The sequence below is a fragment of the Nylanderia fulva genome, unplaced genomic scaffold (assembly GCF_048542155.1).
Source record: "Nylanderia fulva isolate GAGA-0341 unplaced genomic scaffold, ASM4854215v1 Scaffold27, whole genome shotgun sequence".
Classification (NCBI taxonomy): Eukaryota; Metazoa; Arthropoda; class Insecta; order Hymenoptera; family Formicidae; genus Nylanderia; species Nylanderia fulva.
Genome location: NW_028190336.1, coordinates 1,434,712 through 1,456,012, shown reverse-complemented (window position 1 = coordinate 1,456,012; position 21,301 = coordinate 1,434,712). Strand labels below are relative to the sequence as shown.

The following is a 21,301-nucleotide window of genomic DNA, read 5'->3' as shown; positions in this document are numbered from 1 at the left end:
AAAATACCGAGGAAGATCCTACTGAGAATAGTAAATGATATTAATGTACACAACCTCCCTTCCTCTCCTTCCTTCTAATACAATCTTATTCACTTTATCTACTCTTGGCATTGATTAAGAATTTGGCTAATTAATTAAAGAGGATGCTAAAGGAGTCTAAGTTTTAATGTAGTTTCAGATGTTTATGTTTCTGTTATATATAATAAACGTCAGAGTTCCGAATAAACAACTACTATTTTATGCTGCTTTGTAATATTGTACGATTAATATATAAATGAGGAATGATTACTGTATATTATATAACTTTATAAATTACTAAGTTTATTAATGTCTACATGCATAAAATATCATTTACAATCTATAATTAATCACATTAATTATTTCTCCTTTCGCCGGAGAATATATAAACAACGCGCTCGCGAAAGCACAATTTCCAGTTTCGAAAGCTCCGTAAGGACATTGAGGGAAAAAATTCATCCCGCTCGACTTTCAAAGGAACTTTCTCGCGCAAGAGGCGACGCATATGGCACCGTATATGCTCGTGTCATTATGTTCGCGCATCGTTCACGACTGGAGTTTCACGAACGAGAGATTGAAAGGAGGATCGAGGATCCATGCACAGATATCTCCGCACCGCACGAGGGGCCGAGAGAGACTTTTCTCTCGCGTATCCGAACGTTAGGGGTTGTAGGAAGCACGAGCGACTGCGCATTACCGATACGGCCGCTCTAAAACTCCTCCTGGTAGACGAGGGTTGGCGAATATCACGGGGTAACAGTGCGCGAACCGCCACCACGCGACGCGGTTGCTCTTTTGCGATGCATCCCGCTCCGATCGAGAGAAACGGTACATCGAGATAGTCTACGCATCAGGAAACGCGAGCAATTTGTCGAAAAAAAAAAAAAAACACCCAGACATTGTCATCCGCGCTTGCATTTCTCGCGTTTCGCTGCGAGAGAGAGAGAAAAAGACAGAAAAAGGAGAGGAAAAAAAGCAATAAACATAGGGTAGCAATTTGGACGGAAGTGTACGCGTTATGTTTGGAATAGGCTCCAGGGACATGATGCATCGTTCCATTAATTTACCCGGCAAATTGAGCGTGGGGAATTGCGGCTCTGCATTAATAACTTTTCCGAAAATAGTATCGTCAGTGCAATACGAATTACTTCGTCGAGACTAAAACGATTAGCTGTGATCCGACGTCGCTAATTGAACGATGCGACTCGTGAACAAGACAATTAATTAAAGATTATTCGTGGAAGATATTCGTGGTCTGTCAATTTTGCGTTATATATTCGGAGAATGTTATACCTGCAAAAATCTTACACATATATATATATATATATCTTGAAGATATTTATTTAACGATGTTGCCATCATCGCAAGTTGATTACGTTACTTTAATCACTCGGGACAAAATTTTATTCCGTTAGTGTTTGCGAAGTGCTCGAAGAATATCCGGTTCAAGACCAGTCGATAAGTGTCAAGATATACAATTGCTGCCTTGGTAGAATCAGAGGGAACCGTTCTCAAGTTGAGATCAAAGGGCAAAAGTTCGAATTGGATATCCCAGTTCGATGCGTAAATTGGATGTGTCGTGCGATACATAAATCGGACGCGCTGTGATAAAGAACTCGGTGACACTTTTCCGGACCGGAAGGACAGCGGGATTAATGGCAGGACCAAGTGTCAGCCTGTTTGATGCTAATTCGAAACGCTAATAAAAAAAAAATACAGTGCACCGGGTGAGCCGAAATAAAAATCAACAAAGTTTCGCAAGGCAGGATCTCGCCTGCAGGAGGATTCCCTCGCCGGAATCAATTTCTGGTAAAGCCGTGCACGAGAGAAATGTGGCCTAGAGAGGAATGCCGTACAACTTTACGGTAATTTTCGCGTGCTTACCCGCTTTATTACACCTTTTCAGGCGCGCGCACCTTAAAGCGGTCGCGGCGCCGATGTTAACAACTCCGAAGCATTACGTTTTATCCGTTTCGTGACGCTATAAATACCCGGTATTTCATGCAATCCTTTCCGCGTCTAGTGAATGCGCTTTTAATCGCAAATAATACATCGAGGACCTTTCTCGATGATAATGTATGCAATTCGATGATCAATGATATTAATAATCGCTGCTATATACTCTTCTATCGCGAATACGACAATATTTTTGCATTGCAGTTGCACATCATATAATTACATTAATATTTCAACTAATAATGCATACCGACGCGACGCATAAAGAGAATTCATTTTAATTATACGTATTTTATACTTGAAAAATAATTTATAATTGCATAATCTTGACAATAGAACAAATGTACGTGTCAAACGAGTGTAATTTCTTAAAAGCACTTACGTATTGCTTCCTTGGTACATTTATAATAACATCAAGAGAGCTGACGCTTCTCGTGTAATTTTATCGCTAAAATATGTATGTCGCAAAGACGACCACGCGTTTATACGCTCCACGCTTGAGATCACTTTTTTGGCAATATCAATTTCCTTTCCGCGGGAAATTAAAATCATCAACAAGCTTGAGGGGGTCACATTATACTCTCTACATTTTCCCTTATATAATTTCGTGTGCGCAGCTTGAGAAAATGTGCTCCTCACTCGAAACCCCCGCTGGCATGATCCTGCCATGATGCTGAAGAAGCTCAATATCTTTAGTCTTTTGATGCGAACTGATCAAACTTGGCGAAGGATAAACATTGAAATTCAATGTGTTCGTTTTCGTGAACTTTTCCGATAGCAACTTTCTCTATTATTACATTTCTATTTTTATACTAATACAAAAATAATGAATTAATATTGTATATGTGATTATGACGTATTGGTTAAAGCAAATTGTTTGGTCTCTCATAAACAATGATTCGGTTAATAATATAGCAAGATATTTCAACATATAAAATTATTCAATTATCTATAAATGAAAGTAAAATAATACAAAATTGAAGATGAAAAATTCCTCGCCTCTGGCGAACTTTCACCTATCAAAATAATTCTCCTGATTTAAATGACAAAGCGTATGTTAAAACAAATGTCAATCAGCTCGAAACAATATTATGAAACGTGAAATTAACAAGTAAAACTGTTTTAATATGTAATCCACACGATTGTCCATCAATTAACTTCCCACTTTGAAATTTCTGTAAACTCAAATTTAATCTGAACCTTATGTCGGACTTGTCTATTATCTGTGCAACGTCTGTCCCGTTGGAATATGACGTGGATTTGTCTGTCGAGAAGTTTCAAAATCAGAATACACTGTCAAGTCTAGTCTGTCAAAGTATTCCCGTATTAAATATTAGGTAACATTTATTTTTAATTTAATTGTTAAGATTAAAAGAAATTTTTCAATTGAAAAACAATTTAATTTGATTATGAAATCAAGTCTTATATTTAAAAGCTCAATCAATTAACGAAGAATTAAATAAATTATAAATGCAAGTCAATAATATAATTCCATACTTTTGAGACTGATAGATGTAAAACAGATAGAATTTCTTTCAAATCCTTAATCAAGTAATCATTTAAAACGAATAACATCTGATGAGATGTTTCTTTCATAATCGTTAAAAAGAAAAGAATTCTGAATTTAAAGATCTGGATCTCTCCTTCTAATTTTTTTATGCAGTTCCTTTGTAAAAGTTTTCTTTTACTCAATTCACTTTAATAATGCCTTAAACGATTTTATCGTAATGGAAACATATTTTTGTAAAAAAATATTTTAATGATATCAATAAAATTACATATATCAATCTCAATAATAAATTTAAAAAATGTTATTATTACATAAAAGATATTAAAAAAATTATAATGTTAATTCATAATATAGAAGATGTAATCTTATTTTTAATAATATACTAGATACAAGCGCGCACCAAACTTTTTCTCCGCGAGGGTACGTAATTTTAATTTGCTGAATTTCAATTATGTACATGACTTTAATTCTCAAATTTCTATTATATACATAATTTTAATTCATCGAATTTCTATTATATAATTTTTATTTGATAAATTAAAATTATGTACATAATAGAAATTTGAAAATTCAAATTATGTACATAATAGAACGCTCGAACTCACCTACACTAACCCCGAATATATCGCAACGCGCCAGCATCCAATCAGCATCGCAGGAAAAGAGAATTCAACACTTCGATATATTCGAGTAATTATATATATTCGACTTAACATTTTTTAAAGAAAGAAACTGTAGTTTGCTCATATATTATGTATTGTATTGAATATTTAAGCGCATTGCTTATATAGGTGATATAGCTTATCATAGTAAGTCCTCAATGCAACCAGGTGTTTCAGAAGCCAATATTGAACTTCCACACATAATTTCGAAGAAATTCCTATAGGGACTCTGAATACCAGACATAGCAAGTTCTCTAAATAATAATATATTTATTAAATTTTTAGCAAAAAAGTTTCTTTTCCATATTCAGATTTGATGTAAGTCGAATTTAAAATCTTGAATAATTTGTACCAAATGTGCAATAAGAATAAAATTTTCATTTCGTATGCCTTTATTCAACATCGCTTGCGGCTTCTTGACGCCGTTATTGCGGACACCATGAGGTATTCGAGACATTTCTTAATCAGACACACCTCACGTATTCCCAACTTCCGGTTGGATAGACATATAGGAATATCAGAACTATCTGCCCTATAACACATCACTCGCTGTCTCTCTATTCGAATTGAGTCACCCGTCTACCCTTCATCGAAGGACGCGCGACTGCAATTTACTGTGAGTCAGATTCGACGGATATCTCTCCTTATACGAGGTTTCGCGTCTTTTGTTCTTATGTCAATTGGCAAGTCAATAGGGAAATGTTAGAGAGTCCCACCCTTCGCTTGTCGCGAGAACGTTCAAATAAAACCAGTTTTATTGCGAAGAAGATTTACTCTGTCTGATGGAATAAATAATGATACAAATCAAAATTGTGCCTCATAAATTTTATGTGATTTATATAAGATAGAAAAGAAAAAGGGAAGGAAAAAAAGAGCGATAGGAAGAAAAGATATTGATAATGATTAATAACGCAACTAAATGGATTTGTGTTTTTATAGAGGATGCTGAAATGGATTAAAGTATAAATTCTAAAAAAATGAGTATATATGAGTTTTTACAGCATTACTATAAAAATGTTTGCATATACATTTCTATATATTAAATTTTCATATATATTATTTTGTAATAGATTAGCTGAGGCTGTATACATCTTTACATAATCTCGTTTATTTTTACAGAGTTGAGTTGATTTAATGGAGAATTTTTATAATGATATTTTTATTTAGATTTAGAGAGAGAGAGAAAAAATAATAAAATCCACACAACGGAAGTTAATAACCCTATATGTGTTGTATATGTGATTGTAGAACACAAATATATTTATAAAAGAAATATATTCTTTTTTTATTGTGTTGGCATTTTAGACGTTAATGTTTTTTAACCATTTATCATTCTTTTTATTTGCTGTCACTGATTCATATGTACACTTCATTTGAACTCTGACATACGATGTCGAGCTTTCAGATATTATATATATATATATATATATATATATATATATATATATATATACGATATATATATATATATATATATATATATATATGCATGTACACATATATGTGTGTATGTATGTATGTACAATATATAAAGTTATCTATATAATCTAGGCATTTAATGGAAATTTAATGAAACTCAGTTATGATATATAGATCGAGTTTGAAATTATTTTTATAAAATTAATAAAATTTTTTCAGTTTTTAACAAAATACTTTTATATTTTTTATATTTATATTTTAAAGATATGCACATAAATTTATATATAGAGTTGCAATGTTATTGGTAGTACAGATATGTATATGTGTGTGTCATTTATAAAATATATTTTTGTTGTAAAATAAAATGATTTATACATACATATACATACATACATACATACACAAACATATATATATATATATATATACCATATATATATATATGCATAAAATGTAATTTTATTTTATAGTAGGAAACATATTACAAGTAACACGTACAAATTGTTAGAAGTTTAATAATACATGCGTAAAATTAATTGCAGTCACCTTGTTATACCAATGTTTTGTCAAGTTATGATATGCATTTAAAACATTTAAGCGAGGTTAACAATTTCATTGCGCGAATGAAAATAGCGAGCTCGTTAAGCTACCTTTTGCGATTCTCGTACTGTCGTCGCTCATTGCGCTATAGCATTAAGTAAATTACGTGACAAAGTTTTTGAGTTAGGGAACAAACGTATGTGTTTCAACAAATGAGCCACCCCGTTTCTTCGATAAAAAAGACAGCGTAGTTTATGAAATCTTCTAATTTAGAATGAAAAGAATGTAGCACAACTAAATGTAACAAGACTTAATATTCGTGTTAGTAGCTCTCGAGCTCTTGCCGTCCCTTAACGTGAAAAAGAAAAACTTTACAGCATCCGCCGCGCTTCGAAACATTTCGTGCGCCTTCATAACAGAGTTTGGAGTTAACAGCGTTACTAGCGCGCGCGATACTATCGTATAACTGTATTACGTCTTAATGGATCTTTCGACTGCGACAAAGGCCAGTAAATGCCGCCGGACATTTACCTATAACCCTTATCGGTTTTTCGCTAAATTGTAAAAGATGTTGATTCCTTCTATGTGTATATTTGGCAGAATTTGTATTCGTTCGGGTAAAAAAGGGTCCATCTCTAGCATTTGTATGGTTCGGAGATATAGATTTTACAACTTTTCGCAAGCCATCTCGTCTGCGTAATAACGACGTAGATAACGATTTAAACGCGCTCAGCCTGAAGACTTTTCTCTAATCTCGTTTGAAACCCCATTACCTGTCGATGAAAATCAGATTACTGCGACAGAGATTAGTCTGATCGTTTTTCTTTCGCAATATTACTTCTCGTAGGATTGTAGGATATTCTCAAATGTACTTCGTACATTGTTAGATATTCGAGACAATCTGCTATCCGCGATGATTATTAAAAAAAAGAGGAAAAGAGAGAAGCTGCTTTTTTCTTATTATGTATATTATGGATATGCCATAAAAGGCGATATTACATCAGTAATAAAAATAATTGGTTTTAAAATTTTTATGCTAATGAAAGCAAGTTTCACTCATGCACTTTAAAAAATATCATTGAATTTACATATTATATACTGTGAACGTTTTCCTATGCAAGACTCATAAAAAAACGAGATTAACGAAATGATACGACGAACCTTAAATTCTTAGTATAATTGGCGAAGACATTAAAGAGACTTCTAAATATACATTTGTCGCAGTTATATTTCCCTTAACGTGATATCTCTATCTAAATTTCATTGTGCTTGTGTCCCGCCAATTTAATGAAATTATTTCATTTTCGTAAGCCTATTATTTGAAATTGAGAACGTCGAATCTCTCAAGCGTGATATCGAGTTAACCGGTCGGGGGTATTTATATATATATGAATATATTTCCATTAGCAGATTATTATTCTATTTTCCAATTATACGAGCAAGCTTTGTTACAATTCCTACAGGCAGATAATAGTTGTAAATTATAATTAATTAGAGCGTATACGTGCATTCAATTCTTTGCAAAAACAAGTCTTAAATGAGTTTCTGTGTGCAGATTAAAGATAAAGAGCTTTTCGATATAAAAAAAACTTTCCTTTGCTTGAGATACTACGAGAGAAGCTTCTGACGTCGAGATGCTTAGAAAGGTAAAAGGTCTACATATAATGCAAGTAAATAAACTTTTTACCTACAAATAGAGAAAGGTTCAAATAGTTTTGCTCGAAAAGTTTGTTGTCTGTACGAATTATCTGACTTATTTGCAAGTACTTTTCCGATCGATAGATTAAAAAGAATTTAATAATACCTATCAAATTCGATATCGATATATTATATGTGCATTCATGAAAAACTTCTCTCTGACACGTTTAATAACATTCACAACAATGTATATATAACATACATTATGTGCAATTTATATTATTATTATTATTTATATATATAATTTATATTATTAAATATATCATGAATGCAACTCTATATTAATTCAATCAAGATAATGTTCGCGAAAAGCTCTTTGTTTTCAATTATTTATACATAACGTATATTATCATATACATAAAATATGCATTAATTTGACATCTGCAAATTTCACAATTCAGATTGAATTCACGGCAGAATATCTTTTTTTGCAGATGAGAAGAAACCGGAAGAGCGCCTCGAGTCGTCACAGAATCGACGACTGATTATGACGCGCGTCCACACGCGGCGGCATTTCTCTCGTCTCCTCCTGTTGTTCTCTTCCTCCGGAGCCCTCCACGCGCGCCATTGCCTGACCCTCCTCCTTCTCGGCCTTATCTCTCTTCGCACAGTCTTATCGTGCGACGAGAAGACGAGGCCCCAGAGCCGTGACCCGAGCGCGCTTCCCTACCAAGCTGAGGCAAGAATATACATGGAGCAGAGCAATCTCGAGGCTCCTAGAGTGATCTCGAAATGGATGCAACGCGACACCCAAGTTTCGAGTATGATTGGTAATGACAACGTGGCCAGTGAGTTACTTAAAATCCAACTCAATCGCGACCCGACAGTAAGAAAACGAATGTACGATTATGGTACTCTTGTAAACATCATCATTAATAATCAAGTTTATTCTGAATCTACGACTAATAATTATTTGAAATGGAAATTTAACGAGCCTGTGAAAAATCTGCAAGTTAGCAGCGGAATTGATTTAAAAAATATGAAGCAAAGAAAGAAAACTGCGAAGAACCGGTTGCATAATCTGATCAGGAAGCAAGGTGGCCTGCCGACGTTCCAAGCTGCTCCTTACTCCTCGGCAAATGAGGGCGAAATGCAATTTCAGGACGATCAAGATAGCGATAATGATGCAAGTTTGGCGATTTTAGGTGGACCTCATCAAAGTGTCGGCAATTTACCAGAGAGCTCTGTTCACAATCGCAATACGGAGGGTACAGTAATCGGGGCTCCGATCGATCAGTTGCATTTGCGCGAGGCTTCAAGTGTCAATCACTTGGCAATACCGACGAGAAGTCGACGAGATCGTAATGAAGTCGATCTCGATGGAGCGAAGCGAACGGATCTAAACACGGATAATTTATTCGTTGAAACGCCCGTTAATCGCGCGAGTGAACGCATGAGCGATTTCACAGTTCAGCGAGATTCGGGCGAGAGTGAGACCTTAAGTCGAGCGAACGAGGGCGATATTGACGTTGCGACAAATCAACGCTTCGGTGACGATTCGGTAATGGATCATCGAAGTAATCGCAAGACTGTCGATTTTGAAGGCACGAAGCGAACTCATTTGGACGACCGCAATATCTACGCTCATGATAATCGAAGCCGCGGTACAAGTAAATCTGAGAGCACGGCTAATTACCTCCTCAGCGACAACTTCAACGTTGCTAATGAGTCTTCAAACTCGTACAATCCATACGTTGCTACAATCGCGATTAATACGGTTGCTCCTAACTTCGATGTCGACGCCACTTCCATCGAGAACCGACGAGTCAAGATGGACGAAATTTCGGAAATTGAGAATCGAACCGAGATCAACATGGATACCGGTGATGCGACAGAAATTTCGACTATCGTAAATTGTCGCGATAGCGCGTGCTCCGAATCGAGCAATAACGATAATGCCCCGGTATTTAGAATGAGAAAATACGGCAGAGCGAAGGAGTTGAATGACAATCGGGAAGATGAGGGTTATTTCGCGCGAGTCGACGACGTATCGGCGATATCTGTCAGCGATAACGATACCGATATCAACGTCGTCGACAGCGAAGCACCTTTCACAGGCTTCGAGGGTTCTCAGAAATTCCCCGTGAAAATCAATCATAAGTCGTCCGCAGAACTGCCGCAGATTGAAAAGTTTGACAGGCGACACTTTGGCCCGCACAAGGAGGATATACTCGAAGAAACATCCACATGGTATCCGAGTACGGTGCTTCTCGATCTACCGAAGAGTCCCAGTCGAGACGTGCTTCATCGCAAAACAGATGATAGTTCTGAGAACGTCGTCGAGATAAACGAGGAAGAGGCGATCGAGGAGAATGACAAGCAAAATGACACCTTCGACGAGTCGTGGCGTTCGAGTTTTTCGGACGTAAAGTCGAGCTCCGAAAAACTTGCGGTGACTCCAAACATCGTATACGGCGACTTCGAGAACGTGACGAAGAGGGATACGGACGAATTCGACGGAAGGGTGGAGATCGATGTGACAGTGCCAAGACGTGAAAGTACAAGACCGATAGAGAAGACAAATATAACCATCCTAGGTCTCTTCGAGATGACACGCGGTGCGGCGCAGAGGCCGGAAGGATCCTGCGAGCTTCAAGCGGCCAAATTGGCGGTTGAACGTGTCAACGAGTCGGATGTGTTGAAACGCTTCCGTCTACGACTTATTTACAATGATACGAAGGTGAGTTAGCCAATTAGTAAAGTAAACGTTGTCCAACAGAATTGTCATTGAACATTTAGCGCTAAAAAATATTTTTCCTTTTAATAACGAAAGAAATAATTGGAATAATCGCTTCTTTTGCAAATGTTGCTCGGTTTTGATAAATCGATAATAAAAAAAAAAAATATATATATATATATAATATATGTATGTGAGAAAAAATGATATAATACAGAAACCAATTGATAGAAACATATTTCGTCGATTTTTCTTCGAAACAATCCCGCATTTGTGCACAGTCACCGTTCTCATTCACAATTGATTTCCGTGTCCGATTACCAATACATGTGCAGATTGTAATCCGTGAGATTGTATTAAATCCTGTCTGTCTTAAATCCCAGTAGCAAGAAATTATTGGAACACAATCTGACTTATATAAATCAACGAATTATCAGCTTAACATTATTCCGCATAAATTGCTTTTTTCCAGCAAATATTGAAAATATTGATTATTCAAATCTATTATTTCTCATCAGTTAGTGATATTAAAGTGACATCGTGTAATGTACAAATACTTATAAATTATAGAATATCACAGAGACTGACTATCGCGTTATATTTATTCTTCCTTATTGTAGAAAATATCTTTACTTTACTATAAATAGAGGTACGAGAGTTTATAACTGTCTTTCTCACTAAATATATATTGTACGTACAGTTATTACATTAGTGGGGCAAGATGTGCGCGAAATATTATATGATTTCCTTATTAAATAATAAAAATAAACGAAAAAGTTGGAATTAAAATTCTCAGATTTTTTTTCATTAAACGTCCAAAATTTTCGAAACTTTCAGTTCGAAATTTATATATTATATATAGTTCTTATTTGTAGCAACTTTCTGTCCGTACCCGCATCTTCTCGCATCGCTTAAACGTTTTAGAAATAGTACGCGCGCATCGCCCGAAATTGAGAAATGTAGCTGGATAATGGCACCTAAATAATATCAGTTGCCTCGTTACATAAACGACGTTAAACTTACAAAAAAGAGAGAGAGATAAAAAAAGAGAGAAGGAGGGCGAGAGAAGAGGGAAAAGCAATCGTAATTTCAGTAAAATTATTTCTTTCTCTGCTGGCAAAACCTGCGAGAATATAGATTAAGCTATATATATATAGGGTATATACTCGACGGCGGATCAAGCTTTTCTACATCGCTGCCTAAATTACATCATTCTTTTGGTAATTAGACCGGTAAGGTAGCGACCGAGAAATCACTGAAATCTCGAACGGATTTAATTGGAAAGTTTGCTCGGTAAAAATACTGCGCATGGAGAATTTTTATTTGCTTCGCACATATGCTGTTATAATCCGTGAAAAATAGTTTCGCGGTTGTGTGTTCGCAAGGCGTTGCGTATTATATGTGTTCGAGCGAAACGTACGATGAGATATGCAACAACTTTACGCACGTTTACTTTGACGAAAATACCGTGTAATATGCAATATAGGGAAATCTCATGAAGATTTGCATAATATAAGACATATAAGGAAAGGGTATGAAACGAGGTCGCGTTGAGAAGTACTGACAGTCTATCTTGCTTCTTGAGAACTTCTTAGATAGAAGAGCTCAATCAAACTCTCCGATGTATGATTTAAAAATGGTTGAGCATATTATCCAGCCTCTCAAGTTATTCCTGATCTCTATAGAGGTAAATTCCCCGTAGTGTAACAATGTCACATTGGTCTTTCGGTGATAAACCGAAACCGCTGTCAAATGCCTTGCTTCGAAACAGCTTTGAACATCTTCTGACAGTGCGGCCTAACTACCATACCATATGCGTTCCAACACAGTTTGCAATGCTCCTAGTGCATACGAAATACTCTTCGTAATGCTTGTCAGGTTGCGCTTTGAAATTTAATAATGTCGATTGGTTCTCGTGCGCGCGCCTCGTCCTTCGATTACACATTCGATTGCGTCAAAAAATTTTGTTTAAAAAGAAACACAATAACGTAACATGAAAAACACGGTAACATATATAAATATATTCTGCGTATTTTGGCGAATGATAAAAAAATGTAGGAAATTAATAATAAAATTTTGCTTTGTCGATTTTGCGAGACTTTGCACGCGTTAATCCGTATATAGATATGCTAAATGAGAATATATTCAATTAAAATTATCTTTTACATTATTAATATAATGTATATATGTGCATATGACGCTATTTTTGTGGTAATAACAAAGTGGAATTGTTAAGTAGAATTTTTTTTTTCAATTTTCTCCGTTAGTTTCTCGTATCTATTATAATTTACATTTTTTTACAGTAAGTGCGTCAATAAAAACATGTTAAAGTTAACACGTGAGAGTTCTGATTCTCGCGATGTCGCTCTGACACACGCAATTTTTCTCGTCAGGCACTTCTTACTCTCTACAAACGAATTTCTCAAGAAAAATATTTGCAGAACTTTTATGAATCCTGTCAATTTCACGTACATATCTCTTCATCGCTCAAATATTTTAAGATTATTCTAATATACGAAATGTCCACAAGATTAGATCTTATTTGTTTGATTTTGAAACTTATCTTGCACGGAAAATGAGGCCTGCGATGTGAAAATTTATTGCAATTGGTTTTTTGGATAAAAGAGAAATCTCATTTACGATAATGAAAGTCTCGCTAATCGTTCTGGCGCATTTCACGCTCTGACGGCTACCTCAAATACAGGCGGATAGTAAATTGGCGAGTGTTCGCGCATGCATACCGAATGTTGCTTACGGAAACAAACTGACCCTGTGTTTACCCTAAAAGAGAATGGTGGCAACGAATTGCGGTGTGGTCACGAACGCGGCACGATTAAACCAATGTTTTGTTTCCTATTCAGGGAATGAAGGCAAAGCGTCGAAATGATTGCTATACACTTGAAAGTTTTCACTGTGGTGCACCTCCGTGACGGAAATCCTAAATAGTTTCACATATACGTTCACTTAAGCGGAGCAATGCTAATATATGTAGTTATTTCTATTCAGCTTCAATAGATTCCATAGTGTTATGCAAATCAAAATTTTACACACAGATATGTATATGTACATAATAAGTTTATGAATTGTACATACTATGCATTTTGATTATTGTATATTTTTAAGCAAGGGGGGCAATCGTAATTTACAAACTGTAAAAAATTAAAAAAATTAACTGCTCATTTTTTTCCTCATTTTAATCCTTGATGATTAATAACCATGTACAAACGCGCAGATAAATTATTCTTTTAAAGCTTCATAAATTTACATTACATAAATGCTTTCGGATGCTATCAAAGATACCTTATGCATCTCTTATAAATATCAATTAATAAAATTAGTTCGTAAAATTTTTTTAAATTTATAAAAGATTAAATATTATGCAGAAAATCAATCGCTCGAATCAGAAAATGGATCGTGTCTCGCAAATATTCAGAGTTAAATTATACGACATGAATATAAAATTATATGAGAAACAGACAAATTTTGCTACCGCAAACCGTGAATCACAAAATCATATTTGTCCATGTAAAACCCATATTCGCATTACCCGTAATCCTTGCTGTATGTAATCTCACTACGATCAAAAGCGTATCAGAGAGTGAGACATTCATAATAAATGATGCGAGATCGGAGAGATAAGAAATTTACAGTATTTCCATACAATCAGTGCGAGAATGCTATAAATTAAAACTTTTTATGTTCTTATATTTGACTCTATATACAATTTTATATCAATATTTAATATTAAGTTATTCTATTCATTAAGTACATTTTATACATCTCGTATTAATATTACTATCTTTGTAGTAGTTTTTGTTATAAGAATAATTTTTTATATAATATATAAAAATATTGTATATTTTAAAATGAATGGACAGACTAAAGAAATTAGAATGCATTATAAGTCATTTATATAATTACCATAATTATTTTCATACAGTTGATAATTAGGTATATACACAATTAATAATTATTAGTGTATTTTTTATCAAATAAATTAAGTAAAATTTATTATATAAATAAAATATACAATACTTCCTACATTTTTTAGAATAAAATATATAGCCTAATCTGTTCTAGTCCATCCATTTTAAGGATCTATCTACATCTATAAATCTCTACAAATCCGTTGCGTCAAAATAAAACAAAAGTTTATCACTCACCGACTGATGCGCAGCAGCGGAGTTGACATTGAAGCTACGTTGATCTGTAACACACAAATATAAAATCCAAATTAGCTTTGATTAAGATAATTAATATTTTTTAAAAATTATTGTACAAACTAAATCTTCGATGCAATGCATATATAGTAACACTAAGCAATTATATAAAATATTTTTTTAAATTATAACTTTTAAGACGATTTTTCTTTTAAATAGAAACTTTTACAGAATTCATAAAGTAAGATTAATTTAAAAATATTTCTCTTTAATGCTCTCTTGCTTAAATCACTCAAGTAAATGAATTAAATTATTAATGCTTGTACATTATTTATATAACAACTAATGAACAATTAATAATAAATTACATTAAGATTGTTTCAGGATTGGCATTCTAGGCCTTTCTAGGCCTCTTTCTTCTATCAGATTGTCAGAGTCGTTAAAATCCGTCGACTAACTAGCGCAATACTTTTAATGGCACCGTTTTTTCACCTCGAGAGAGACATACATATATACTCTTGTACATATATGGTCTCAGAGTACATATATGTCTTCAAAATATATATATAGGAAAAAAGAAGGGTCGTGATACATATGAAGATATGATATAGACACACCATATGGTGCATGAGACAAGAGACGGGACGAAATTAAACGAAGATAATCTCACTCTGTCCTTATCGGGCAATCGATCGAATTTTCAATTCTATAGCCTGACCGCTTGTTAAAGCGGAAATCGAAATATCACGCGAGTAATTATTCGCGACGCATATAAAATTGATGCATTAATGGTTGGCGCGCTTAACGCATTAAATACACTCTTTACATATGACTTATTTGCGATTGGTGACAAGCTTTTAGCAGCATTATTACGAATCATTTGAGTACTTATCGTTAGTTTCTTCTTCATAAACCTCTTAATAAACCTTTTAGATATTAAGCTCTCCTATCAAACGACAAGGTTGGAAGAGTTATATAATTTTGTAATAAAATGTATAATTTATTGGATATATTACATATATTATTTATTTTATAACTAAAGAAAGAAATTATATATTACATTACGTGTCACATTTTAATATAAGTGAATAAATGTACAAGTTAAAACTGAAGATATATATTCGTGAGTTATAGTATTTGACGATAAGTAGATTTACAAGACAAGATAGATATATTTACATGACATATTTTGATCGAACGATCTTGCGATAAAGTAGTATATTATATATTGTAAGAACATGAACGCGAAATGTAAGGTAAATTAATTTATTTTGCCACGAAATATTATAACGCAATACAGAATAAATTCATGCGGAATATTCCGTTTTTTTTAATTTCAAATTATTAATTAAACGATTTATTAAGCTATTAATTAATAAACGATTTATATATGACCATTTTTCATTACTTTCATACGTTTATTTTAATTACTTCAATAAATTTTACAATTTGTATTTTATTACACGAGCTTAATCCGAATGACAAATTACATTTAGATATGCGAAAAATGTAAAGCTCGGAAATATATTTAACGCTAAGCATTGTTATAGAAATTATTGTTGCCATCGTACAAATCGTAATTAAATGATTTTATATTTTCCAAAATAATTTTTATGAAAAGATGTTATAATTTAGAATTCTTATTCTTTTGTTGCTTTTATTTTAATTTGAAATAATAAATAATTTCACGGAATACAATTGGATAATATACAAAGTATATGTATCATCTCGTAACACAACTTTACTGCTCGAATATCGTCGAGCGAATAATGACGAGGTCGTACCATGTAAGCAATAGCGCTATACGTTGTCAAGACCAAACACAGTTAATTCATTGCCAAAATATTTTATCTACTAATGAAATATATATATATATATACACGGAATATATTGTTTTTCTCGAATCATATATTAATTATTAATTAAACAAAGCCTTTCGTTATGTAAATAACATAGTAAGTAAATATTTAATGGAATATGGAAAGTTATATTTTTTTATAATAATACAAGTTTAAATAAAATATATCATATATAAAAGTTTTTTCTTTAATTCTTATTTATAAACAAATTAAATTTAAGTACATAAAAATAAATACGCAAAACTAAATACATGAAATACATAATACAAATAAAATAAATTACTCATCAAGATGGCTTCGTCGTCGCGCGTGTCTAATTTTAAATTATTTTTCCTCTACTGTCAGGATTCATTACCAGAGTTTGTTGCACTCGCGAAAATATAAGTCATTACAGTTCATTACTGCTCATTATCTTTAATTCAATATTGCCATAAAAAATTACCTGCTATTATATATTTGTATGTGTGTGTGTGTTTTTGCAGTGGACAGATTGATTGACGTATATAAAATTTATTTATTATTATGCGTGATATAAACGTTGCCGAAAAGCTCTAAATCAGAAATATGGTGGGCAATAATTCATTTAATCCGAATTTATGCTTCAATATTATACCATGCAGAAAAGCGCGCATAAATCTTGAATTGTTCGTGAAATTCAAACTCGCGTGATTTCTCATTCTCAAAACTATCGCCGAAAGCCGCGGCAAAGTATCATTACATATGCGAATTCAAAGAGCCATATGGCCTTTATGTCTTTAGTATGAATTTCTTGCATATACGTGAAGGCACTCTCGCGTAATGGTATATGCATCTAATTGTGCACGTGCGTATGACGCATCTGTGTCGCGAGTCAGCGGCAGACGCGGATTGTGAGATGCTGAAATACCCCCGAGAGATGTCGATAATTTAACCAATCTACGTTAGAGTACCAATCTCCCGAGAAAGTTTTAAAAAGAAACTTGTCAGTTTCTCTCATGCTTTGGAAAAGAACAGACGAGCGGAAAGTTTCGCAGATTCCATATGTTAAAGTGGAGACATAATCAAACTCTACGCTGACTTGCTTGAGGACTTGGTGCATTATCACAGACCGGAATATCGCGGAATCTAATGTGAATTGAACGGAGAAGTATCTAAGTGAAGATAGTAGGTGAAGGTACTCTGCAGTATCTTTCAAAAAAATTGAATTTTAACATGAATTATCATTTAACACATATTTGCCAGTTCGTATTAAAAGCTAAAACGAAGCGAGAATAAATGCGATGTTTTATGTTCGTAAGCAAATTTATCGAGAGTTTAAATTATGCTTTATACAAGCTGTGTATGATACAATCGTCGAATGTGTATGCAGCATCATATCAATAATATGCATAATATGAATTCAGTGAGAGGATATCTCGTTTCTTATTATGATATATAACTCGAGAGAATCATAAATATAGAGACTATTAATTCTAGTCTTAAAACTTTCTTAATCTGAGTTGCATTAAAATGCTATATTTTAAAACTTACACATATTAGATGAAATATATATGATCTTTTACATTTCCTGATTAGATAGGCGTGATTTATGAGAAACATTCGTTTTTGCATTTTCCAGGGATTTTGTTAATTAACCTAAGTCCGTTCCAAAAGAGCTGCACCTTAATATGGAATATGAAAGGAGATCTAAAGGCCAAATGGGATTTCTACAAATTTATAATAATTCCTGCCGTGCTTTTACAAAACATAGCGCAGATGCAATTAAAGCTGGTAAATTAAACAGATTTCCTGTGATACCTCCGAACAATGGAATGCTGTAAATCATATTTTGCTATGCTCATTCGGCTAAAGAGCTTAATATTTTATCCGTCACTTAATCATAGAAATATAGAATTACAGTATTTTCAAGAGCCTCTATGGTCTCATTTCGTATATAAATTGGTATAATGCATTCATGATTTTTAAGAAAAGTAGAACGACGATGATATAGAAATAATACCATAAAGATTTGACAAGTTTTTCATTTTGAAACGGTATGCTGCACTGTCTAGAAGTTAACTCTGATTTTTTTTTCTATAAAAGGTTGAACTCTAACACACAGAGTTGCATTGAAAATTTAATTTTCTACTACTTTAAAAGTGTTTTTAATGAGGTCACAGGAACCTGAATTCACCCCTGGGAAAATTACGAGGGAATAGTTTGTCCATTAACGCACGCAACCGCACTGCTAATAAATTATTGATTGCGCAACATTATCAAAGCGTTGCACTACCGTTATATTGTTCCTACGACAAAATTAATGAGTAATATTGCGGCATTTGTAGCGGTTCTCTTTACAGTTGAAGAAAAATTGAAAAGTTCAACTTGGAAAGTTCGGAACAGCTTCTTTCAGCGAAAGTATAAGCAAGATTAACTCTTTTAAACTTACGTTTTTATCGATCGAAAAAAAAATTATTGAGATTTGCGAAATTTTTCTCATCTTTTCCTCTATATAGATAGTGGAAAAAGTCATCTTTTAATTATTAGAAAAGTGCAAAACTGTATGTACGGAGATTGCAATAAGTTTCTGTTTTGAAATAAGAATACATGTTAAAAGTATAACATCTCTGTATTGTTAATTTGTACAAAAGAGAAACGTAAAAGAAACGTGTAAAAAATGCAATTATAAATTTAATTCCCCAAATATGTTCTTATTCTCTTTTTTGACGTAAACCATTCTCGTAAATTATTATTATACATTCATGTCAAGATATCGTTTGCGTAATACGAGAAAATTACCATACTGCTGAATCATATTGTCGTTCGTTGAGAAAAAAAAGTGGCGGTAAAAGTTTTTGTCTAGAATATAAAATCACCGAACATTAGTTTAAAAAATGGTGATATTTTCAAATATAATAGTATTCCGTTTGGAAAGTTTTAATGCAAAATATATAATTTTAAATATCAAATAATGGAAATCTTATACATATGTATATAGATTTCGTTATATCGTCATTAATAGAAAGAGATTTAAACGTCAAGATATTTTATCCTTGTCGAGAAAATATTTCTCGAAAAATTTAAAACCCATCGATGTTGTAATAATGAATGTTAGCAGAATTTTCACGTTCCTCGCCAGGTAAACGCATGAATTTTCGTTGAAATTCTGTTACAATCGATTCGCGACTTCGATAGAAGCTCGGAGAGCACACGCACGAGTGCACACACATACACATGTCGAAATACCTGTTTGATTCTATCCTCCAAGGACGTATAGATTCGTGCGCGATCAAGTTTAGGCGCGACATCAATTTTATGCCGTATTTTGGAATGCTCGCATAAACCACGCTGAGCGATAGAACGCAACGCGCAATTTCGCATATCAGAGGAAAAATTGAGAAAAATTTATTTCAAAGTCAAACATATACATACACCAAGTCTAGCATTGATTCCGGTTGTCAAACAGAAAAATATATTCGCAAATTCATATCGCAAACGTTTCTGAAGATTAAAGAGTATTTTAATGAATCTTTCCCTTGCTTTTACGTCAAAAGAGTACCTGCATCATCGTATTGCCATTATTTAAATGTATGCCACGTTACTTCTCGTCTCATCGAATCCTTCGCGCGAGCGAATGTACATAATAACGAGGCATCAAAATTTATTTTATCTCTGCGAACTGCAACGTTTCGCTCCGAGGAAATATCCGCGACGCTTTTACGCGCCATCGCTTGATCATCAGTGTATAACATTAATAATACCCGAGAACAGGTCCCGCTGAGATTCATTCTCGTTAGGATATAAAGCACAATGGACGCGCATCTTGACACCGGAATTACCGTTTACGCTGATAATGCACAATGTCACCCTTACATTAGTGTATATTTATACAATACGATTTTAGAGACTTAAAAATTTCTCGTTTGATTTTCTCTACAAATTTTTTTAACATTTCTTTGACCTTGTATTCCCTTGTAAAATAAATTGAATCATTTTAATTTGCAAAAATATTTAAAGAATAAAAGTGCTAATAAAAGAATTAAGAGATTTTACCTCGCTTCGGTCATCGATATTAATTTACGTAAGTCATTACGAATCGAATTAATCCTGAAACTGAATTATTGAAATCGTGTTTTTTGGCTCGGATCACATTTAAATGCGAAAGATCACGCTCGCAAAGAAGAAATCGTTATCTCGCGCGCTTTAGTCAGGATCTCGTAGCCGCGAGGGCAACTTTCCCTGTATGTACCATTTCCGCAGAGAAGCGTAGAGGAACTTTGATTAATTGCCGGAGGTTGTCGTATGACCTACTCCCCGCCGCGACGAGATCCATCCGGAGAACGTTTATTATACCTATATACGCGCCCCCTTAAAATCCCCCGGCGCATCGACAGATGGAAGATCTTCTCTGCTACCTCGCGAACGACGCGGTATATACAAAGTGGACCATTTGCAAAATAATTGGAATTTCCTGCCAGTGGCAAATTGCCGACTTAAATTAATCGATACTGTGCTCGGCGTGCAGAACTAAATCACGTTTGGCAATACTTTTACATTCAAATTGCAAACTTGTTGTGAATTCGCGCGTATTCGTGTCAATCGTCCGCAGCCAGAAAAACTAATGGATCGAAAAAAAATTAATTAATTGAAACGAGAGAAAAACAATTTTGTATTTTGCAAAGAGAATTGCAAGAATTGATTCTACCAGAAATTTTATTTCTCGTGATGGAAGATGAGGTAGAATCGCGTGCAACTACCAGAATTGAGCGTTATTGTACCTAACAATGTTATTAAAAAAATAACAAAAAGGAGTCATCAAATGCAGTCTCAACTCGCATTAATTT

General features: G+C 33.8%; 1 protein-coding gene across 2 annotated transcripts in view; it reads left to right on the top strand.

The window, feature by feature from the left end:
- The first annotated feature begins 791 nt into the window (after window positions 1–791).
- GABA-B-R3 (gamma-aminobutyric acid type B receptor subunit 3) overlaps window positions 792–21,301 on the top strand; it is a 66,863-nt gene continuing 46,353 nt past the window's right edge. For both annotated transcript variants that reach the window (XM_029303497.2, XM_029303498.2), the window contains exons 1-2: window positions 792–1,883; window positions 8,238–10,483. In XM_029303497.2, the coding sequence (XP_029159330.1) occupies window positions 8,291–10,483 (2,193 nt within the window). In that variant the 5' untranslated portion in view covers window positions 792–1,883; window positions 8,238–8,290. The remainder of the gene's footprint in view (window positions 1,884–8,237; window positions 10,484–21,301) is intronic.